This window comes from Nerophis ophidion, linkage group LG05 (genome assembly GCF_033978795.1).
Source record: "Nerophis ophidion isolate RoL-2023_Sa linkage group LG05, RoL_Noph_v1.0, whole genome shotgun sequence".
Lineage (NCBI taxonomy): Eukaryota > Metazoa > Chordata > Actinopteri > Syngnathiformes > Syngnathidae > Nerophis > Nerophis ophidion.
Genome location: NC_084615.1, coordinates 44,658,290 through 44,675,092, shown reverse-complemented (window position 1 = coordinate 44,675,092; position 16,803 = coordinate 44,658,290). Strand labels below are relative to the sequence as shown.

Below are 16,803 nucleotides of genomic sequence, written 5' to 3'. Positions count from 1 at the left end.
TTATGTATACTTGTGTCTCAAATAATTAGAGGATGCCCTATGGCAGTGGTTCTCAAATGGGGGTATGCGTACCACTGGGGGTACTTGAAGGTATGCCAAGTAGTACGTGAGATTAAAAAAAAAATATTCTAAAAAAAGCAACAATTCAAAAATCCTTTATAAATATATTTATTGAATAATACTTCAACAAAATATGAATGTAAGTTCATAAAGGGTGACAAAAGATTGCTTTTTTGTGAATTTTTTTTTAGAATAAAGTTCATGAATCCAGATGGATCTCTATTACAATCCCCAAAGAGGGCACTTTAAGTTGACTACTTCTATGTGTAAAAATCTTTATTTATAATTGAATCACTTGTTTATTTTTAAACAAGTTTTAAGTTATTTTTACATCTTTTTTTCCAAATAGTTTAAGAAAAGACCACTACAATTGAGCAATATTTTTTCACTGTTATACAATTTAATAAATCAGAAACTGATAATAATAATAATAATAATAATAATAATGGATTAGATTTATATCGCGCTTTTATATTGTTAGATACTCAAAGCGCTCACAGAGAAGTGGGAACCCATCTTTCATTCACACCTGGTGGTGGTAAGCTACATCAGTAGCCACAGCTGCCCTGGGGTAGACTGACGGAAGCGTGGCTGCCAGTTTGCGCCTACGGCCCCTCCGACCAATCACTCACTCATTCATCATTCATTCACCAGTGTGAGCGGCACCGGGGGCAAGGGTGAAGTGTCCTGCCCAAGGACACAACGGCAGCGATTTGTATGTCAATAGGTGGGAAGCGAAGCAGCAACCCTCAGGTTTCTGGCACAGCCGCTCTACCCACTACGCCATGCCGCCCCCAATGATGACATAATGCTGTATTTTACTTCCATCCATCCATTCATTTTCTACCGCTTAATCCCTTTGGGGTCTCGGGGGGCGCTGGTGCCTATCTCAGCTACAATTAGGCGAAAGGCGGCGTACACCCTTAATCTCTTTTTGTCAACCAAAAATGCTTTGCTCTGATTAGGGGGTACTTGAATTAAAAAAATGTTCACAGGGGGTACATCACTGAAAAAAGGTTGAGAACCACTGCTCTATGGAGTACATTGTGCTTGTCTATACCAGTGTTTTTCAACCACTGTGAGTACCTCGAGATACAGTCTGGTGTGCCGTGGGAGATTATGTAATTTCACCTGTTTGGTTTAAAAATATTTTTGCAAACCAGTAATTATAGTCTGCAAATAATGTGTTGTTGTTGAGTGTCGGTGCTGTCTCGAGCTCGGCAGAGTAACTGTGTAATACTCTTCCATACCAGTAGGTGGCAGCAGGTAGATAATTGCTCTATAGATGTCGGGAACACTGCGATGCGGTGGCGACTTGTCCAGGGTGTACCACGCCTTCCGCCCGAATGCAGCTGAGATAGGTTCCAACGACCCCCCGTATCCCCAAAAGGGACAAACACTAGAAAATGGAAAGATGGATGGATGTCATGAACACGTCGTGTGAGACGACGAGGGTTTGTCGTTGTATCTAATGATTGAACCAAAAATAAACAAAAGTTGAGTGCCCCTAAGAAAATGGTATTGAACCTAAGGGAAGGCTATGCAGAACAAAACTAAAACCGAACTGGCAACAAAGTAAACAAAAAAATAATGCTGGACGACAGCAAAGACTTACTGTGGAGAAGACGGCGTCCACATTAAACACATCCGAACATGACATGACAATCAACAATGTCCCCGCAAAGAAGGATAGCAACAACTGAAATAGTCTTGATTGCTAAAACAAAGCAGATGCGGGGAATAGCGTTTAAGGGAAAACAACTAAAAAAACTCCAAATAAGTCACGGTGTGACAGTCGGCCTACTTTGAGACAAGAGCTATAGCAATGCATGGTTGGTCATGGTTTAAAGTCCTACCCAACAATGGTGACAACGACTTCTAACTGTCAACTGAATTTAATTTTTTTAATTTTTTTATTATTTCTGCTGGTGGTGTGCTTCTTGATTTTTTCAATGCAAAAAATGTGCCTTGGCTCAAAAAAGGTTGAGAAACACTGGTCCATACCACCTATAAAACTGGCAATGCTTTTTGTTAGCTTAGTTTATGCATCAACAGTCAGTTGTAACCAGAATAAGGAATATTTGTATGGGTACATGTGTTCCAAACAATTGGAGGATGCCAGAAGGGGTACATTGTGGTTGTCTTTTGCCTAGAACTGCATCATACAGAGAGCTAATCATCTTATTTTTAAACATCAAGGGTCAGTTTCTACCACAATAATGAATATTTATAAGGGGGGTGCCTGTTGGGGAACATTGTGGTTGTCTACGACCTCTACAACTGCATCCTACTAGCTAATTGTTTTAAGCATCAGGAGTGAGCTGTCCTCTGCTGCAGGACACAACCAGAATAATGAATATTTATTTTGAAGATATGCATGACAAACAATTAGAGAATGCCTGATGAGGTGCATTGTAATTGTCTTTGATTAAGGACTACATCATACTGAGCGCTAATTAGCTCATCATGGGTCAAAGGTCACTTGTGCAGAAAACTACCACAATCATTAACATAATGTGCTAGAACCAAGTTGTGTTTTATCTTTGCTCTTTGCTTGTCTTTTGTGTAGTTAATGTTGATTCTTGATGTATTTTGCAGCGCTATCTGTGGCAACAGAACCCTGGTGTGAGGTTCAAGTCTTAATAAATCAATGGCGCTAATAGATGTTTTTGTAGATTAACCTTTAGTGTTTTTTATTGATCTATTTATTCAGGATGTTTGACTTTGTCTTGTTGTATTTCCTACTCAGCAGCAAGATAAGCGAGGAGGACACAATTCATTATTAAATCACGCGAACATTCCTGAACTGGACATCGATCATGTTTTCCACCAATAAAAATAACGTCGCTGTGCTCTTCTCACAGGTTGCATTGGAGAAAGTTTTGGGCGTCACCACTTTGGGAAATAGCGGCCTGGCCTGCGACCCCAACACTGGACTAGTGGCTTATCCTGCAGGGTGAGGAATAAAACAGCAAAAAAAACCAAACAGTAAAATAAACAAACTTCAATTTAAAAAAAAATATTTGATACCACTCTGACTTGGGTTTTTTTGTTTTCATATTTATATGTAATTAGGGGTTAAATCACCAAGAATGATTCCCGGGCGTGGCCACCACTGCTGCTCACTGCTCCCCTCACCTCCCAGGGGGTGATCAGGGTGATGGTTGAAATGCAGAGAATTATTTCGCCACACCTCGTGCTGGTGTGACAATCATTGGTACTTTAACTTTAACTTTAACTTATATATTGTATCTGCCATTGCTGTTTACTATGAAGCAGGTGTAGTTCCCACTCCAGGCCACATGGGGCAGCATCCTACACACATGCCGGTTCTTCCAGGTCAACTGTAACAGAAACGTCACTCATGAAAAAAAATACGATTATTATTATTATTTGCTCAAAGCTAACTGTAACATTACATTGTCACCACCACATGGGTTTATTTATTATTTAAGTTCCATGCTTTATTATGTGTAAATGTAGTTAAAGGTTACCTCAAAAGATAAAGTGACCACTAGCTAGAATGCTAACTTTAATGGCTACATCTTTGCTACAAAAACACCTCTTACTGCTATCAAACTCTTTTTTCCAGACCTTTCGGCAGTAGTTTTATCCAAATAAAAAATGCACATAAGTATACCAGAGTTTTGAGAAGAGGCAACATGTGTACACCTTGAGATATGGAGGTATGTAAAGCATTTAGAGTTTAAAATTAAGTACGTAAAATGGGGTAAATTGTTTAGCGCTTCTGAGCACAATAGTCGTGTATGTTTTGATACAATCCTTCCTCCGTGGAACAAAGATGATAGTAGATTGTTTGAGATGATTAATCTCTTTAAATATACAACATTTAATTTGCATTGCAACCGTGTAAGTTTGTCCATTATGCGTTAATTGATTGGCAACACTAAATGGGCCCCAGTGTGTGAATGTGAGTGTGAATGTTGTCTGTCTATCTGTGTTGGCCCTGTGATGAGGTGGAGACTTGTCCAGGGTGTACGCCGCCTTCCGCCCGAATGCAACTGAGATAGGCACAAGCACCCCCTTCGACCACAAAAGAAACAAGCAGTTGAAAATAGATGGATGGATGGATGGATGGATGATTCCTAAAATTAATAACTCAATATAATTGAATTCTCACTGCCTTTTCCCCATGCAGGTGTGTGGTTGTTTTGCTAAGTCCCAGAAAGAACAGGCAGCACCACCTGATCAACACGTCAAGGTGAGGTTGCATCGGAAACACAACACAATTAAAGTGTGCTAACATCCTCCTCCTCGTCCTCACAGAAAGACCATCACAGCTCTTTCATTCTCCCCGGATGGCAAACACCTGGTCACGGGAGAGGTGAGCCTCATATCATCTAATTTCCACACTAATAAAACATCCTGCCTTGTTTGTGTTTGCATCTTATCTGCTCTGCAATCACCATTTATTTACCTATGTCAGGTTGATGATGGCAAGCATGGTTTAGTTATATATTGAGGCCAGTATATACTGGTATATTGGTGCGATGTCTCATTGAGGACATCCCATTGCAGGATTAGAACCTGCATGTTCGGTCACATGATTAGTTAGGCAGACTGTGTACCTCGTCTCTCGTTTTAGGAACGGTGTGTGGCGTCAGTCTCTAAACAACGTGCAGGTTGGTCCTAATCTGTTCGCCCAAACAGGCCAATCAAAGCTGATTAAAGACTTCTCCGTGTTAAGTGGATAAGCGGTTGCCATGACAGCAGAGACCAAAGTTCAAAAAGAGTTGAGGACCCTTTATTGTGAAATAAATTATTCCACCAGCATTGTGTTCGTAATATGTACACACACAAAAATCACCAGTAGTAAATAATGTAAAAAGAAATAATATTTTCCAGGGGTCCAACATTTATAACATATTTATTTAATTGTTTAATTGTTTATGTCATGTAAGTGGAACAACAAAGTAACTCCTGCAGTGATGAAGGTAGTTCAAGATGTTTGTTAAAAATTGCAGTAAACTGTTAAATTGAAAAGTATGAGCAAAAAACGCCCTAGTCTTAAAGGGGAACTGCACTTTTTTTTGGAATTTTACCAATCGTTCACAATTCTTATGAAAGACATGACGACGGATGGATTTTTTAAAATGCATTCTAAATATTAAATAAACGTAATTATAAGTCCGCTCACAGGGAGCGAATGGGAGCTCCACTATTCCGCCCATAAAATCCGATAAATAACTATTCAAAAAGCGCCAACAATACTTAATTTACATTTTGTTACTTGAATATTTAATAAGTATTAGTGATATTTTTATGATAAGCCCTACCGCGGACAAACTATTTATGGCGACGAAGTAATCACTTCCGTTTATCCCTATGTCTACATCATCGAGTGGTCTGCTGCTTCCTCGCTTCCCTGCTCCCTGTAAGTTTATTCTAGATCATTAATCATGCTTATCACCTACAAAGTGGATGGCTGAGAAGATAATCCGACAAGTTGTGACACTTAGACAATCATTTAGGACCTGGAACAAGCGAGAACAACACAAAAAGCACTTGTTTCTCCCCTACCCCTCCACCCTGTTCTTCGTGAGAATTATGAGACATTGTTCAATCAATCAATCAATCAATCAATGTTTACTTATATAGCCCTAAATCACGAGTGTCTGAAAGGGCTGCACAAGCCACAACGATATCCTCGGCTCAGATCCCACATTAGGGCAAGAAAAAACTCATCCGAATGGGATGACAATGAGAAACCTTGGAGCGGGCCGCAGATGTGGGCTGTAGCTTCTGCATCAGCACGAAACACATTTGAGTTTGTAATGCACAACAGATTGCGATATGACACCAATCTGTACTGAGTGAAAAACATGAACAATCATATTACAGTATCTGTAAAGTATTAGCCCACATTTCATGGTTTGTTTGTCCACAGCTATCTATACAGCATATGCTGTATGTCATGATTAGGGTTGGGTATCGTTTGAAATAGAACGATTCCGATTCCGATTCTTTGTTTTGATTCCGATTCCTGACGATTCTCGATTCCGATTCTTTCTTTTAAAATAAAAAAAATAAAAAATAAATAAAAAAGGCAGGGTCAAAAAAAAGTTTTGGATATTTTAAATGAGCTAGATAACCTACAGTCATTCTGAATGAAATAGTCTGACATTCACCATCAATTTGAATTCTATTAACTTTTTAGGAATTTTACCATAAATTCCTCACAGGGCTGTTTTCAACTAGAATATAAATATCAAATCTATGAACTTGAATATAAATATAAATTATGAATACATTTTCACAGGGGTACACTTTTATCAAGAGACCTTTATTTTTGAAAACCTCATGAAAACACATTTACACACACAAGTGTAATATGCTGCAGGTACTTAAACATGTTACCGTGCTCCCACTGATGGGCTAACCTGGTGCAGAAAAGCAAATAAACAATAAGAAACAACTTGCAAAACCCAGTCCAGATTAGCAGCAGGTACAGTATAAAATCAGAGACACTTATTGTTTAGGAAAATGACCATATCCGCCTTTTCAGGCAGGATGCGTGAGCGTTCTGGACAGACAGTGTCTCCTGTCGCCGATATTTCATTTTTTTTTAGCAAAATGAAGCCACACTTTCGACCGTCGACGCCTGCTATCCATGCTTGACTGACTCGCGCGGGCACATAGGCTCGGCTATGCTAACACTTCCGGCGGTGGGCGCTTTTTCGTTGGTGTTCAGCGGCTTCTTCTTCCGGGTCGGCGGACTTATTATTTTTTTCCGGTCGTCAGACTGGGTATCGAAACTAAGAATCGAAATTTAAACTTTTGAACAATTCCGGGAGTATCGGAAAGTTAGTCCCGATTCCAATCAATACTCGATACTCGATACCCAACCCTAGTCATGATACACGCATGGCGTGATGCATGTATCATGATCAATATAAAGTGTGACTCACTCGATGGACAGTTGTGCGTTTGGTTCAGCTAGCCGGGGACGTTTTTTCTGGTTTATATAGCGTAAGCACGCATTTATGTCAAAATAGCTTGTCTCCAAATTCCACATTTGCAGCTTCGGGTCGTTTTCACCTCATTATCCATCCATCCATCCATTTTCTACCGCTTATTCCCTTTTGGGGTCGCGGGGGGCGCTGGCGCCTATCTCAGCTACAACCTCATTATATCGGCTTCCATCTGCTTTAACGTTTCACCCTCTTCTTCGTGCTTGCTTCTAGAAGCAGCAATTAATCCTTTGTTCATTCAGTTTAGTAAAACTATAAGGTTGTGAATCCTGGTTGGTCCAAAAATAGTCGTCTTCATTGTTTGTCACCAAGTCTGCCATGCTTAGAACACACACACAATTTGTTCTTTTTTTCACATTCTCACGAGGGCTACAACGATAAGTCGACATAATCGACAACGTCGATTATAACATTTTGTCGACAAAGATTTAATGTTGTCAAGGAGTTGCTTATCGGCATTGGCCTCAAAGGAGAGAAAGGCAGTAACCCAGTAAATTTAATTGATTGACAGCCAGGGACGTTCATGTTCCCACGTACAACACTGTCCTTTCAACCATTCTTAAAAGATTCCGCAATGTAGCTTTCAATAAAAGGCTACATTCTGATCACAGAAAGTGACCAGAAAGCCATGTTTGCCATTTGTTTACAACTGAACGGAACACTAATGTTGGGGATTCTGTCTAGGACTATGTTTGACCAATCTAAGTCTATGAGCATGAACTGATGAAGCCTACTCGGATGAGAGGTGAAACGTCTTCTAAGACAAACCAAACATTCCAGTTGCGAACGATTGAATGACCTGAGATTACATGTAGTAGACCAGTGGTTCTCAAATGGGGGTACACGTACCCCTGGGGGTACTTGAAGGTATGCCAAGGGGTATCAATCCATCAATCAATCAATGTTTATTTATATAGCCCTAAATCACAAGTGCCTCAAGGGGCTGCACAAACTACAACGACATCCTTGGCAGGGCCCACATAAGGGCAAGGAAAAACTCACTCCAGTGAGACGTCGACAATGATGACTATGAGAAATCATGGAGTGGACCGCATATTTGGGCAACCCCCCCCCATCCATTGTTTAATTTCATTAAGACACGCCTCCAGCTGACTACAATCGATGGTCAGCTTTAGGGGCATGTAGAGTTGGGTGTCATCAGCGTAACAGTGAAAGCTAACACCGTATTTGCGTATGATGTCACCTAGCGGCAGGATGTAGATGCTGAAGAGTGCAGGGCCAAGGACCAAACCCTGAAGAACTGAACACATTACCTTAACATAGTCCGAGATCACATTGTTATGGGAGACGCACTGCATCCTGTCAGTAAGATAAGTGTTAAACTGAGACAGGGCTAAGTCTGACATACCAATTCGTGTTTTGATACGCTCTAATAAAATATTATTATCGTAGGTACCGAAAGCAATGCTACGCTCGAGGAGCACCAACATAGATGACACATCAGAATCTATCGTTAGCAATAGATCATTAGTCATTTTTGCGAGGGCTCTCTGCGTAGAGTGATTTGCCCTGAAGCCGGATTGAAAGGTTTCACATAGATTGTTAGATGCTAAGTGTTCATTTAACTGCTCTGCAACAATTTTTTCGAGGATTTTTGAAATAAAGGGAAGGTGAGACACCGGTCGGTAGTTTACCATGAGGTCAGGATCGAGGTTAGGTGTTTTAAGGTGAGGCTGAATAACCACTTTTTTGAATGCTAGGGGAACAGTGCCAGAGGAAAGTGATACGTTTATAATATTTAGCACTGGTGGACCTAATAATACAAAGAGCTCCTCGATAAGTTTCCCAGGAAGTGGGTCAAGTAAGCATGTTGTTTGTTTTATTCCATTTAAACGTTGTAACAATTCTTCTAATGTCATTTAATCAAAATGAGAGAAGCTATTTTGGAGGGCAGTATCTGCCTTATATACAGTCTAATCTGTGTTAATAGAACCCAGTTGTAGCTGGGACGCATTGTCTTTAATCTCCTTTCTAATGAGTTCAATTTTCTCAAAGAATTTCATAAAGTCATCTGCCGAGTGGGTGGAGCTACTGGAAGGAGTCCCTTGTTGGGTTAGCGATGCTACTGTACTAAACAAAAATTTAGGATCGTTTTTATTAAGAAGGATGATATTTGAGTAATATTTAGCTTTAGCTAAGGTACGCATGCGTTTATAAATTATTAAACTATCACTCCATGCTTGATGGTGCACCTCAAATTTAGTCGTGCGCCATTTGCGTTCGAGCTTTCTACATAACAATTTCTGAGCTCTAGTTTCTTCTGTAAATCATGGGTTACGCCTTTTTGGAGCCTTTTTTAACTTCAGCGGTCCTATACTATCAATGGTTTTACGCAGGGGGTAGTTAAAATTGTTAGCGAGGTTATCAATAGAGCCCACATACTTTGGGAATGGTGCCATTACCGAGGGCAGTAGGCCAGCAAGAGTCGTCGTTGTGGCAGCATTAATGTTGCGGCTGCTATAGCAGTTATTATTATTATTAGCTTGCAGAACATGAGTCTGAACTTCGAATTTTATAAAGTATACGGGAGTATCATATCTTTGGAAACGGTGATACCACTCACAAGCATTAGGTCTATCGTATTACCGTTGCGATACTTGGGTTCATTTATTATTTGTGTAAGACCACAGCTATCAATTATAGTCTGGAGCGCCAGAGTCCGATGGGGTATTCATATGGATATTAAAGTCCCCCATTATAATTATTTTATCGGCATGCGTCACTAGATCAGCAACGAACTCTGAGAATTTATTGATAAAGTCTGAATAGGGCTCTTGGGGGCGGTAGATAACAGCCAGGTATAGAGGCAGCGGTGTGACAGACCTCATAGTGAGCTCCTCAAATGATTTATATTTATTATTTAGGTTAGGACTAAGGTTAAATTTTTCGTTGTATATTAGTGCGACCCCCCCACCCCTTTTAAGGGGACGGGCAATATGCGCATTCGTATAGTTAGGAGGAGAAGCCTCATTTAGCGCAAAAAAGTTGTCTGGTTTAAGCCAGGTTTCGCTGAGACCGATGACGTTAAGATTGTTGTCTCTAATGACCTCATTAACTAATAACGTTTTGGGAGACAATTATCTTATGTTTAAGAAGCCCATATTGTAGGTAGTGGGCTGTTTTAAGGTGTTTTTGATTAAATTATCCGTAGTATCAATATTAATAATGTTGCGTTTATTATGCGTAGTGCACTTAAAATAATTACGACCATATCTAGGAAATGATATGACGGGTATTTTCAGATTGTTTGCTTGGTGCTACGATAAACTGAACGCATCATAATTTGCCACCTCAGTAGAACGCATGTCCAACTCTGGCACAGTCATAGCAGAAAAAACATTATGTGAGTTGTGTATTATTCTAAGAAATTTGCTATGTTTGCAGGGATTATCCAGCCTGGCGCTGGCTAGTTCTAATTTAACTGACTCTTCACCTAGACTAGCAGGCTCTGTAATTGCCTGTGACCAGGCTTGCTCTAGTGCAGTTAGTCAAATGTGACTCAACGAGAAATCTATGTTCTTCGACAAGATGATAGCGCCTTCCCGGTTAGGGTGAAGGCCTTCTCTAATCAGCAAGCCAGGTTTCCCCCAGAAGGAGGGCCAATTATCAATATACGTTAGTCCCTGTTGTCTACAGAAACCAGCCAGCCACTTATTAAGCGAGACTAATCTGCTATATCTCTCATCATGGCCTCTCGCAGGCAGGGTGCCAGAGACAAATACTCGATGCCTGGACATCTTTCTAGCGAGATCACAAGTCCTGGCTATGTTTCTCTTTGTAATCTCTGACTGTCTCATCCTAGTGTCATTGGCGCCAACGTGTATACAGTCACTATGTTTGCATAATTAGTGGTGCGGTTAGCCTGTCGTACGTGCTTACTAGGCCTATTGCGAGTTAGCTCCCCAAGATTAGCTTCAATGTCAGGTGCTCTGGCCCTGGGAATACACTTAATTGTGGCTGGTTTGCTAAGCTTTATGTTTCGGGTGATGGAGTCCCCTATGACTAAAGTGTGGTGCTCGGTGGACTGGGGTGTACGACTAGCTAAAGGGCTAAATCTGTTATGCATATTAACCGGTACACCGTAGCTTGTAGGCCGCTTAGGGCTGCTACAAGCTGAGCTAGTTAGCTCGCTACACCTAACGCAGTGGTTCCCAAAGTGGGCGGTACCGCCCCCCCAGGGGGGCGGTGAGGAAGAAGGGGGCGGTAGGGGGGCGGCAGTCCGAAGTCGAAGTCAGAAGTTCGAACGTTTGTTTGACGATTTGTACACAACACGTGCAGCAGGACGAGTCAGTGGACGACGCATCAGGGTCCGGTTACCACACGCCGCTCAGGCCCAGTCAGATCCGACAGCAAAGACTACAAAAGCAAAAGCTCAGGTTTGTAATTTTAAGCTTGTAATGTTCAGAATTTTATCTTATAATAAAAACCGCATTCTGGCGGTCAACATCATCTTGAGTTACTAAATTGGGTTTTATTTGTGAAATACACATTTGTGTTTAACCTTTCTCTTTTCAAATTGCAGCATACCAAATATCAAGAAAGAGGTGTTTGTTTCCATATGTGTCTGTGGGGGGGGGGCGCTAGTAATTCATTGGGGAGCCAAGGGGGCGCCAGCCTGCAAAAGTTTGGGAACCATTGACCTAACGCTAGCAGATGTGTCTGCAACATCTAACGTTACGAAATTACACTGCTCTAACTGTCGGACATGGCTCTAGCAGAGCCACGTGGGGTATGTGAGATTTTTTTTTTAAATATTCTAAAAATAGCAACAATTCAAAAATCCTTTATAAATATATTTATTGAATAATAATTCAACAAAGTAGGAATATAAGTTTATAAACTGTGAAAAAAAATGCAACAATGCGATATTCAGTGTTGACATGTGGACATGTTCCATAAATATTGATGTTAAAGATTTTTTTTTTTTTGTGGAGAATTAAATTCATGAATCCATACGGATCTCTATTACAATTCCCAAAGAGGGCACTTTAAGTTGATGATTACTTCTATGTGTAGAAATCTTTATTTATAATTGAATCACTTGTTTATTTTTCAACAACTTTTTAGTTATTTTTATATCTTTTTTTCTAAATAGTTCAAGAAAGACCACTACCAATGAGCAATATTTTGCACTGTCACACAATTCAATGAATCCGAAACTGAGGACATAGTGCTGTATTTTACTTCTTTATCTCTTTTTTCAACCAAAAATGCTTCGCTCTGATTCGGGGTTACTTGAATTTAAAAACATTTTCACAGGGGGTAGGTACATCACTGAAAAAAGGTTGAGAACCACTGTAGTAGACAATTATGGTGTGGTTAAGTTTACATCGATGCAAATAATGGTGGCTTACATATTCATTTTCATCACTGTTTAAACAAAAATAGCAACTGATAGCTCTTTTCGACGAAACAGCTCATTTCGGCAGAACACTTGAAGTACTAAGTACACATAGCTATAACTTACAGTTGTGTCGATGTCCCGATGCTGAAGGCATCATGTAGCGTCAAAAATAAAATGTGTCACTTTCTCCCAAGTGTTCACATATTACAATATACAATATGTTAAATCCAGACCTTTTTTTGCGCCGCGGTTGAGGAATTCAACGTCCTCATCTGACAATAAAAAGCATCTGATTTCCTTTCTTTTATTCCTAAACACCACTGTAGCAAGGCTCTTGCTTGGGTTCTCTAATCACAGGAATGGCAGCACACTCCAGGCAGCGTTTACAATGTTTTAATGTCTTTTCTGTTACACTCAAATATTGATTCGGTCTTTTCAGACCGTACTTGCATTCAACACTTAATCTCCGTCTGTCCATGCATTTGGATTTTCAGCCGATTGTCCTCCTTCTCGTGTCTTCCTCTGCCTCCCTCCTGTCAAGGTCTCCCGCGCTCCTAATAAAGGGACAGGTGATTAGATAACTCGTTCCAACTGAGATTATCCACTCACCTGTCAGCTGCTTCATGGCCGATCGCTGCACACACCCCGCCCGCAGGGAACGCGTGGACCACGCCCCTTGCCACATGCCTCCACCACCAGACTCAGGCCGGACACCCGTCTGGCCGCGCCCACTCCCCCCCCTCCCCTGGGCGAGAGAGGAAATCGGCCACGGCCATCTGCGCGCCCGGCCTGTGGACCCCCAGGAAGTTGTAGGGTTGTAATGCCAGGTACCACCGGGTGATCCGCGCATTGGCTTCCTTCATGCGGTGGAGCCATTGTAGCGGTTTGTGGTTTGAGCAGAGACTGAAGGCGCGCCCCAGCAGGTAGTAGCGGAGGGCCCCGACCGCCCACCGGATGGCGAGGCACTCCCTCTCCACTGTGCTGTACCGCGCCTCCCAGTCCGAGAACTTCCGGCTTATGTAGAGTAAGGGGCGGTCGACGCCCCCCACCCGCTGTGACAGCAGACAAAAGGGATGTTAAAATTTGGCGTGTGCAGTACCGGCTCCTCACAGAGTGCTGCTTTTACCTTCTCAAATGCCCGCTGGCACTGCTCCGTCCACTGGACCAGTTCTGGAGCATCCTTTCGGGTGAGGTCAGTCAGTAGGCTGGTCCAGTCCGCAAACTGGGGAATGAACCGTCGGTAATAGCCCGCCAGCCCCAAAAACTGCCTCACCTCTTTTTTCGTCGTGGGAGGTGGTCAGGCCGCAATAGCCGCTGTTTTGTCCACTTGAGGCCGCACCCGTCCCCCCCCCCAAGTGGTACCCCAGATACTGCACCTCCCTCCGGTCAACGGCACACTTCGCCGGGTTGACGGTGAGCCTCGCCCGCCTCAGGGACTCGAGCACTGCCCCCACCCGCTGCATGTGCTGTTCCCAGCTGCTACTCTGGATGATTACGTCATCCAGGTAGGCAGCTGCGTATGCCGCATGGGGTCGCAGCACTCGGTCCATGAGGCGCTGGAACGTGGCAGGCGCACCAAACAAGCCAAACGGAAGTGTCGCGAATTGGTTCAAACCTTCCGGAGTGGAGAAGGACGTTTTATCTCGGGACTCTGGTGACAAGGGAATCTGCCAGTAGCCCTTCTTCAAATCCACTGTCGTAAAAAAACGAGCAGTGCCTAGCCGATCTAGGAGTTCGTCGACATTGGGTACGCGTCAAAACGTGAAATGTCATTCACCCTGCGGTAATCCAAACAGACAAGCACAGTTCCATCCTTCTTCCCCACTAAGACGATGGGACTGCATCATGCGCTGTGGGATTCTTCTATTACCCCCAACTCAAGCGTAGTTTTTAATTCTTCTCGAACCACTTTAAGCTTGTGTTCGGGAAGCCGATATGGCCGAGAACGCACCGTAATTCCTGGGCTGGTCTTTATGTGATGTCGATGTGATCCGTGCGCCCGGGCCGAGAGGAGAACACATCTGCGTAGCGCTGCTGTAATTCAGCCACCTCCGCTCTCTGTGCCAATGTGAGCTGGTCATCACAGCGAAGGTGAGGGGTTGGGCCAGAGCGCGAGCTCTCCGGCCACAACCCCCCCCCCCCCCCCCCCCCCCCCAACACACTCTCTACTGTTACCATGGCGACAGGCTCGGCCTCTCTCCATGCCTTCAGCAGGTTCAGATGGTATATTTGGGTGTCTCCGCGTCGGTCCGAGCGCCAGACTTCATAATCGACATCCCCCACTTGCCGTGTGACCTCAAAGAGTCCTTGCTACTTTGCAAGTAATTTGGAGCTTGAAGTTGGAAGCAACACAAGCACTTTTTCTCCCGGTGAAAATTTACGCAGTTGGGCCCGCTTATTATACGTGCGCTGTTGACCCTCTTGGGTAAGGCGCAATTTCTCACGTGACAAGTGCCTCACCTTGTGGAGTTTTGCCCGCATGTCCAAGACGTATTGAATCTCATTTTTGCTGGAGCTTGGACCCTCCTCCCAGCTTTCCTTAATGACGTCCAACACTCCGCGGGGCCTTCGGCCGTACAGCAACTCAAATGGTGCAAAACCAAGGGAGGCCTGAGGTACCTCCTGCATCGCAAACATTAGGGGGTCCAACCATTTATCCCAATTTTGTTTGTCCTCGTGCATAAATTTATGGATCATGGTTTTCAGCGTTTTATTAAATACCTCCACCAGCCCGTCCGTTTGTGGATGGTATACGCTGGTGCGGATGGCCTTAATTCCCAGTAACCCGTAAAGTTCCTTTATCGTGCGTGACATTAAGGATGTGCACTGGTCAGTCAAAATCTCTTTCGGGATTCCGACTCGGGGAGATGACCGTGAACAGTGCTTGCGCCACACTCTTGGCAGAGATGGAGCGCAGCGGCACTGCTTCGGGATACCGCTTTGCGTAATCCACGAGAACTAACACAAAGCGTGTGCTCGGGTTAAATGGTCCAATGAGGTCCATTCCAATTCTTTCGAACGGGAGCTCCATGAGTGGTAATGGGAGCAAAGGCGCCTTTGGGGTGGCTGCGGGGTTCACCCCCTGTCAGTCAGGACAGGCCTAGCCCCATTGGCATATGTCTGCCCGGAGGCCCGGCCAATAGAATCGGACCATGACCCGATTAAGTGTTTTATCATATCCCAAATGGCCAGACATGGGATTGAAATGTGCCGCCTGGAAAATCATTTCCCGGCGGTATTTTGGCACCAACAACTGGGTGTATTCTTCCCCGGTTTGCGTGTCACGGGCCACTCGATAAAGTCTATACCTAATAATGGAAAAATGGGGAATACCCGCGCTTTCCCTGGGCGTACCAGCTGACCTTCCACAAAATTGACCTGATCCTAGGCCTCGCGCAAGGTTTCATCACGGGCCTGCTCTAGGGTAAATCCTCTGTAGGTTGCCATCGGGGAGCCAGGCCGCCTCCCGCGAAGCCCCCACCGGTTCCCGCTCGGCATTCCCGGATGAAACCGCGTCGCCGCTGAGAACGGCGCGGATACTCCCCTTGCCTACTGTCCGTGAACGCACCCCCACACATTGTGTCCCCAAATGATTGAAGCTTGGCCAACTCGTTCCCAAAATTATAGGGTGCGTCAGTTGCGCGCTTACGGCAACCTTAACTTTATGCTTTTGGTTTTTATACAGAATTTCCACAGGTGCAATCGGATATTCGTGTATATCCCCATGCACGCACCTAATTTTTATGTGTTGCATGCACCAGAGCCCCGAGCCGAACTAGGTTTGGGTGGATCATGGACTGCCTGCAGCCCGAATCCACCATCGCCTGGTATGTACTCCCTTGTATCTTTACCGGTATGCGGTACGTCTCTCCCAGCTCGGAACGGATACTGGGGGTCCGGCAACCTGCAACACCTGCCCCGCCTCCATCACCGAGCACTCCCGGCGAATGTGTCCAGGTTGTCCGCACCCCCAGCACACCGGCCCTGGTATTTGAGGTGCACTCCGGGAAGGAAGCCCCCTCTCAGCAGCGCCGGGACCCTGAAACACACAGGAAGACACCCTATCATTCCCTTGTGGGTTACCCCCATGATGTGTGTGTCTGTGTGCGTGTGAGTGTGTTGCTCGTGTGGGAACCCTGTCTTTCGGCCGTGGTTTTTCCCGGCCTGCCGAATGTCTGGTTCCCCCCTCCCCATAGCGGGTCGAGTCGTCGTCGTGGCGCCGGGGCGGTTTTCCCGGTTGTTGCTGTCGTCGTCCCCCGATGCACCGCCAGGTGTTCCTCCGCCAGTCTCACCGCTGCTTCCACGTCCGGCGGACTGTGGTACCGCACCCACTTGGAAGTTTTCGCCGGGATGCCCTCCAGGAATTGCTCCCGCACTATCGCCTCC

At 44.1% G+C, this 16,803-nt stretch overlaps 1 protein-coding gene across 5 annotated transcripts in view; it reads left to right on the top strand.

Moving 5' to 3' along the window:
- The window catches only part of LOC133553159 (mitogen-activated protein kinase-binding protein 1-like), a 70,965-nt gene that overhangs the window by 512 nt on the left and 53,650 nt on the right, over window positions 1-16,803 (top strand). For all 5 annotated transcript variants that reach the window (XM_061901046.1, XM_061901047.1, XM_061901048.1 and 2 more), the window contains exons 2-4: window positions 2,925-3,016; window positions 4,220-4,282; window positions 4,348-4,405. In XM_061901046.1, the coding sequence (XP_061757030.1) occupies window positions 2,925-3,016; window positions 4,220-4,282; window positions 4,348-4,405 (213 nt within the window). The remainder of the gene's footprint in view (window positions 1-2,924; window positions 3,017-4,219; window positions 4,283-4,347; window positions 4,406-16,803) is intronic.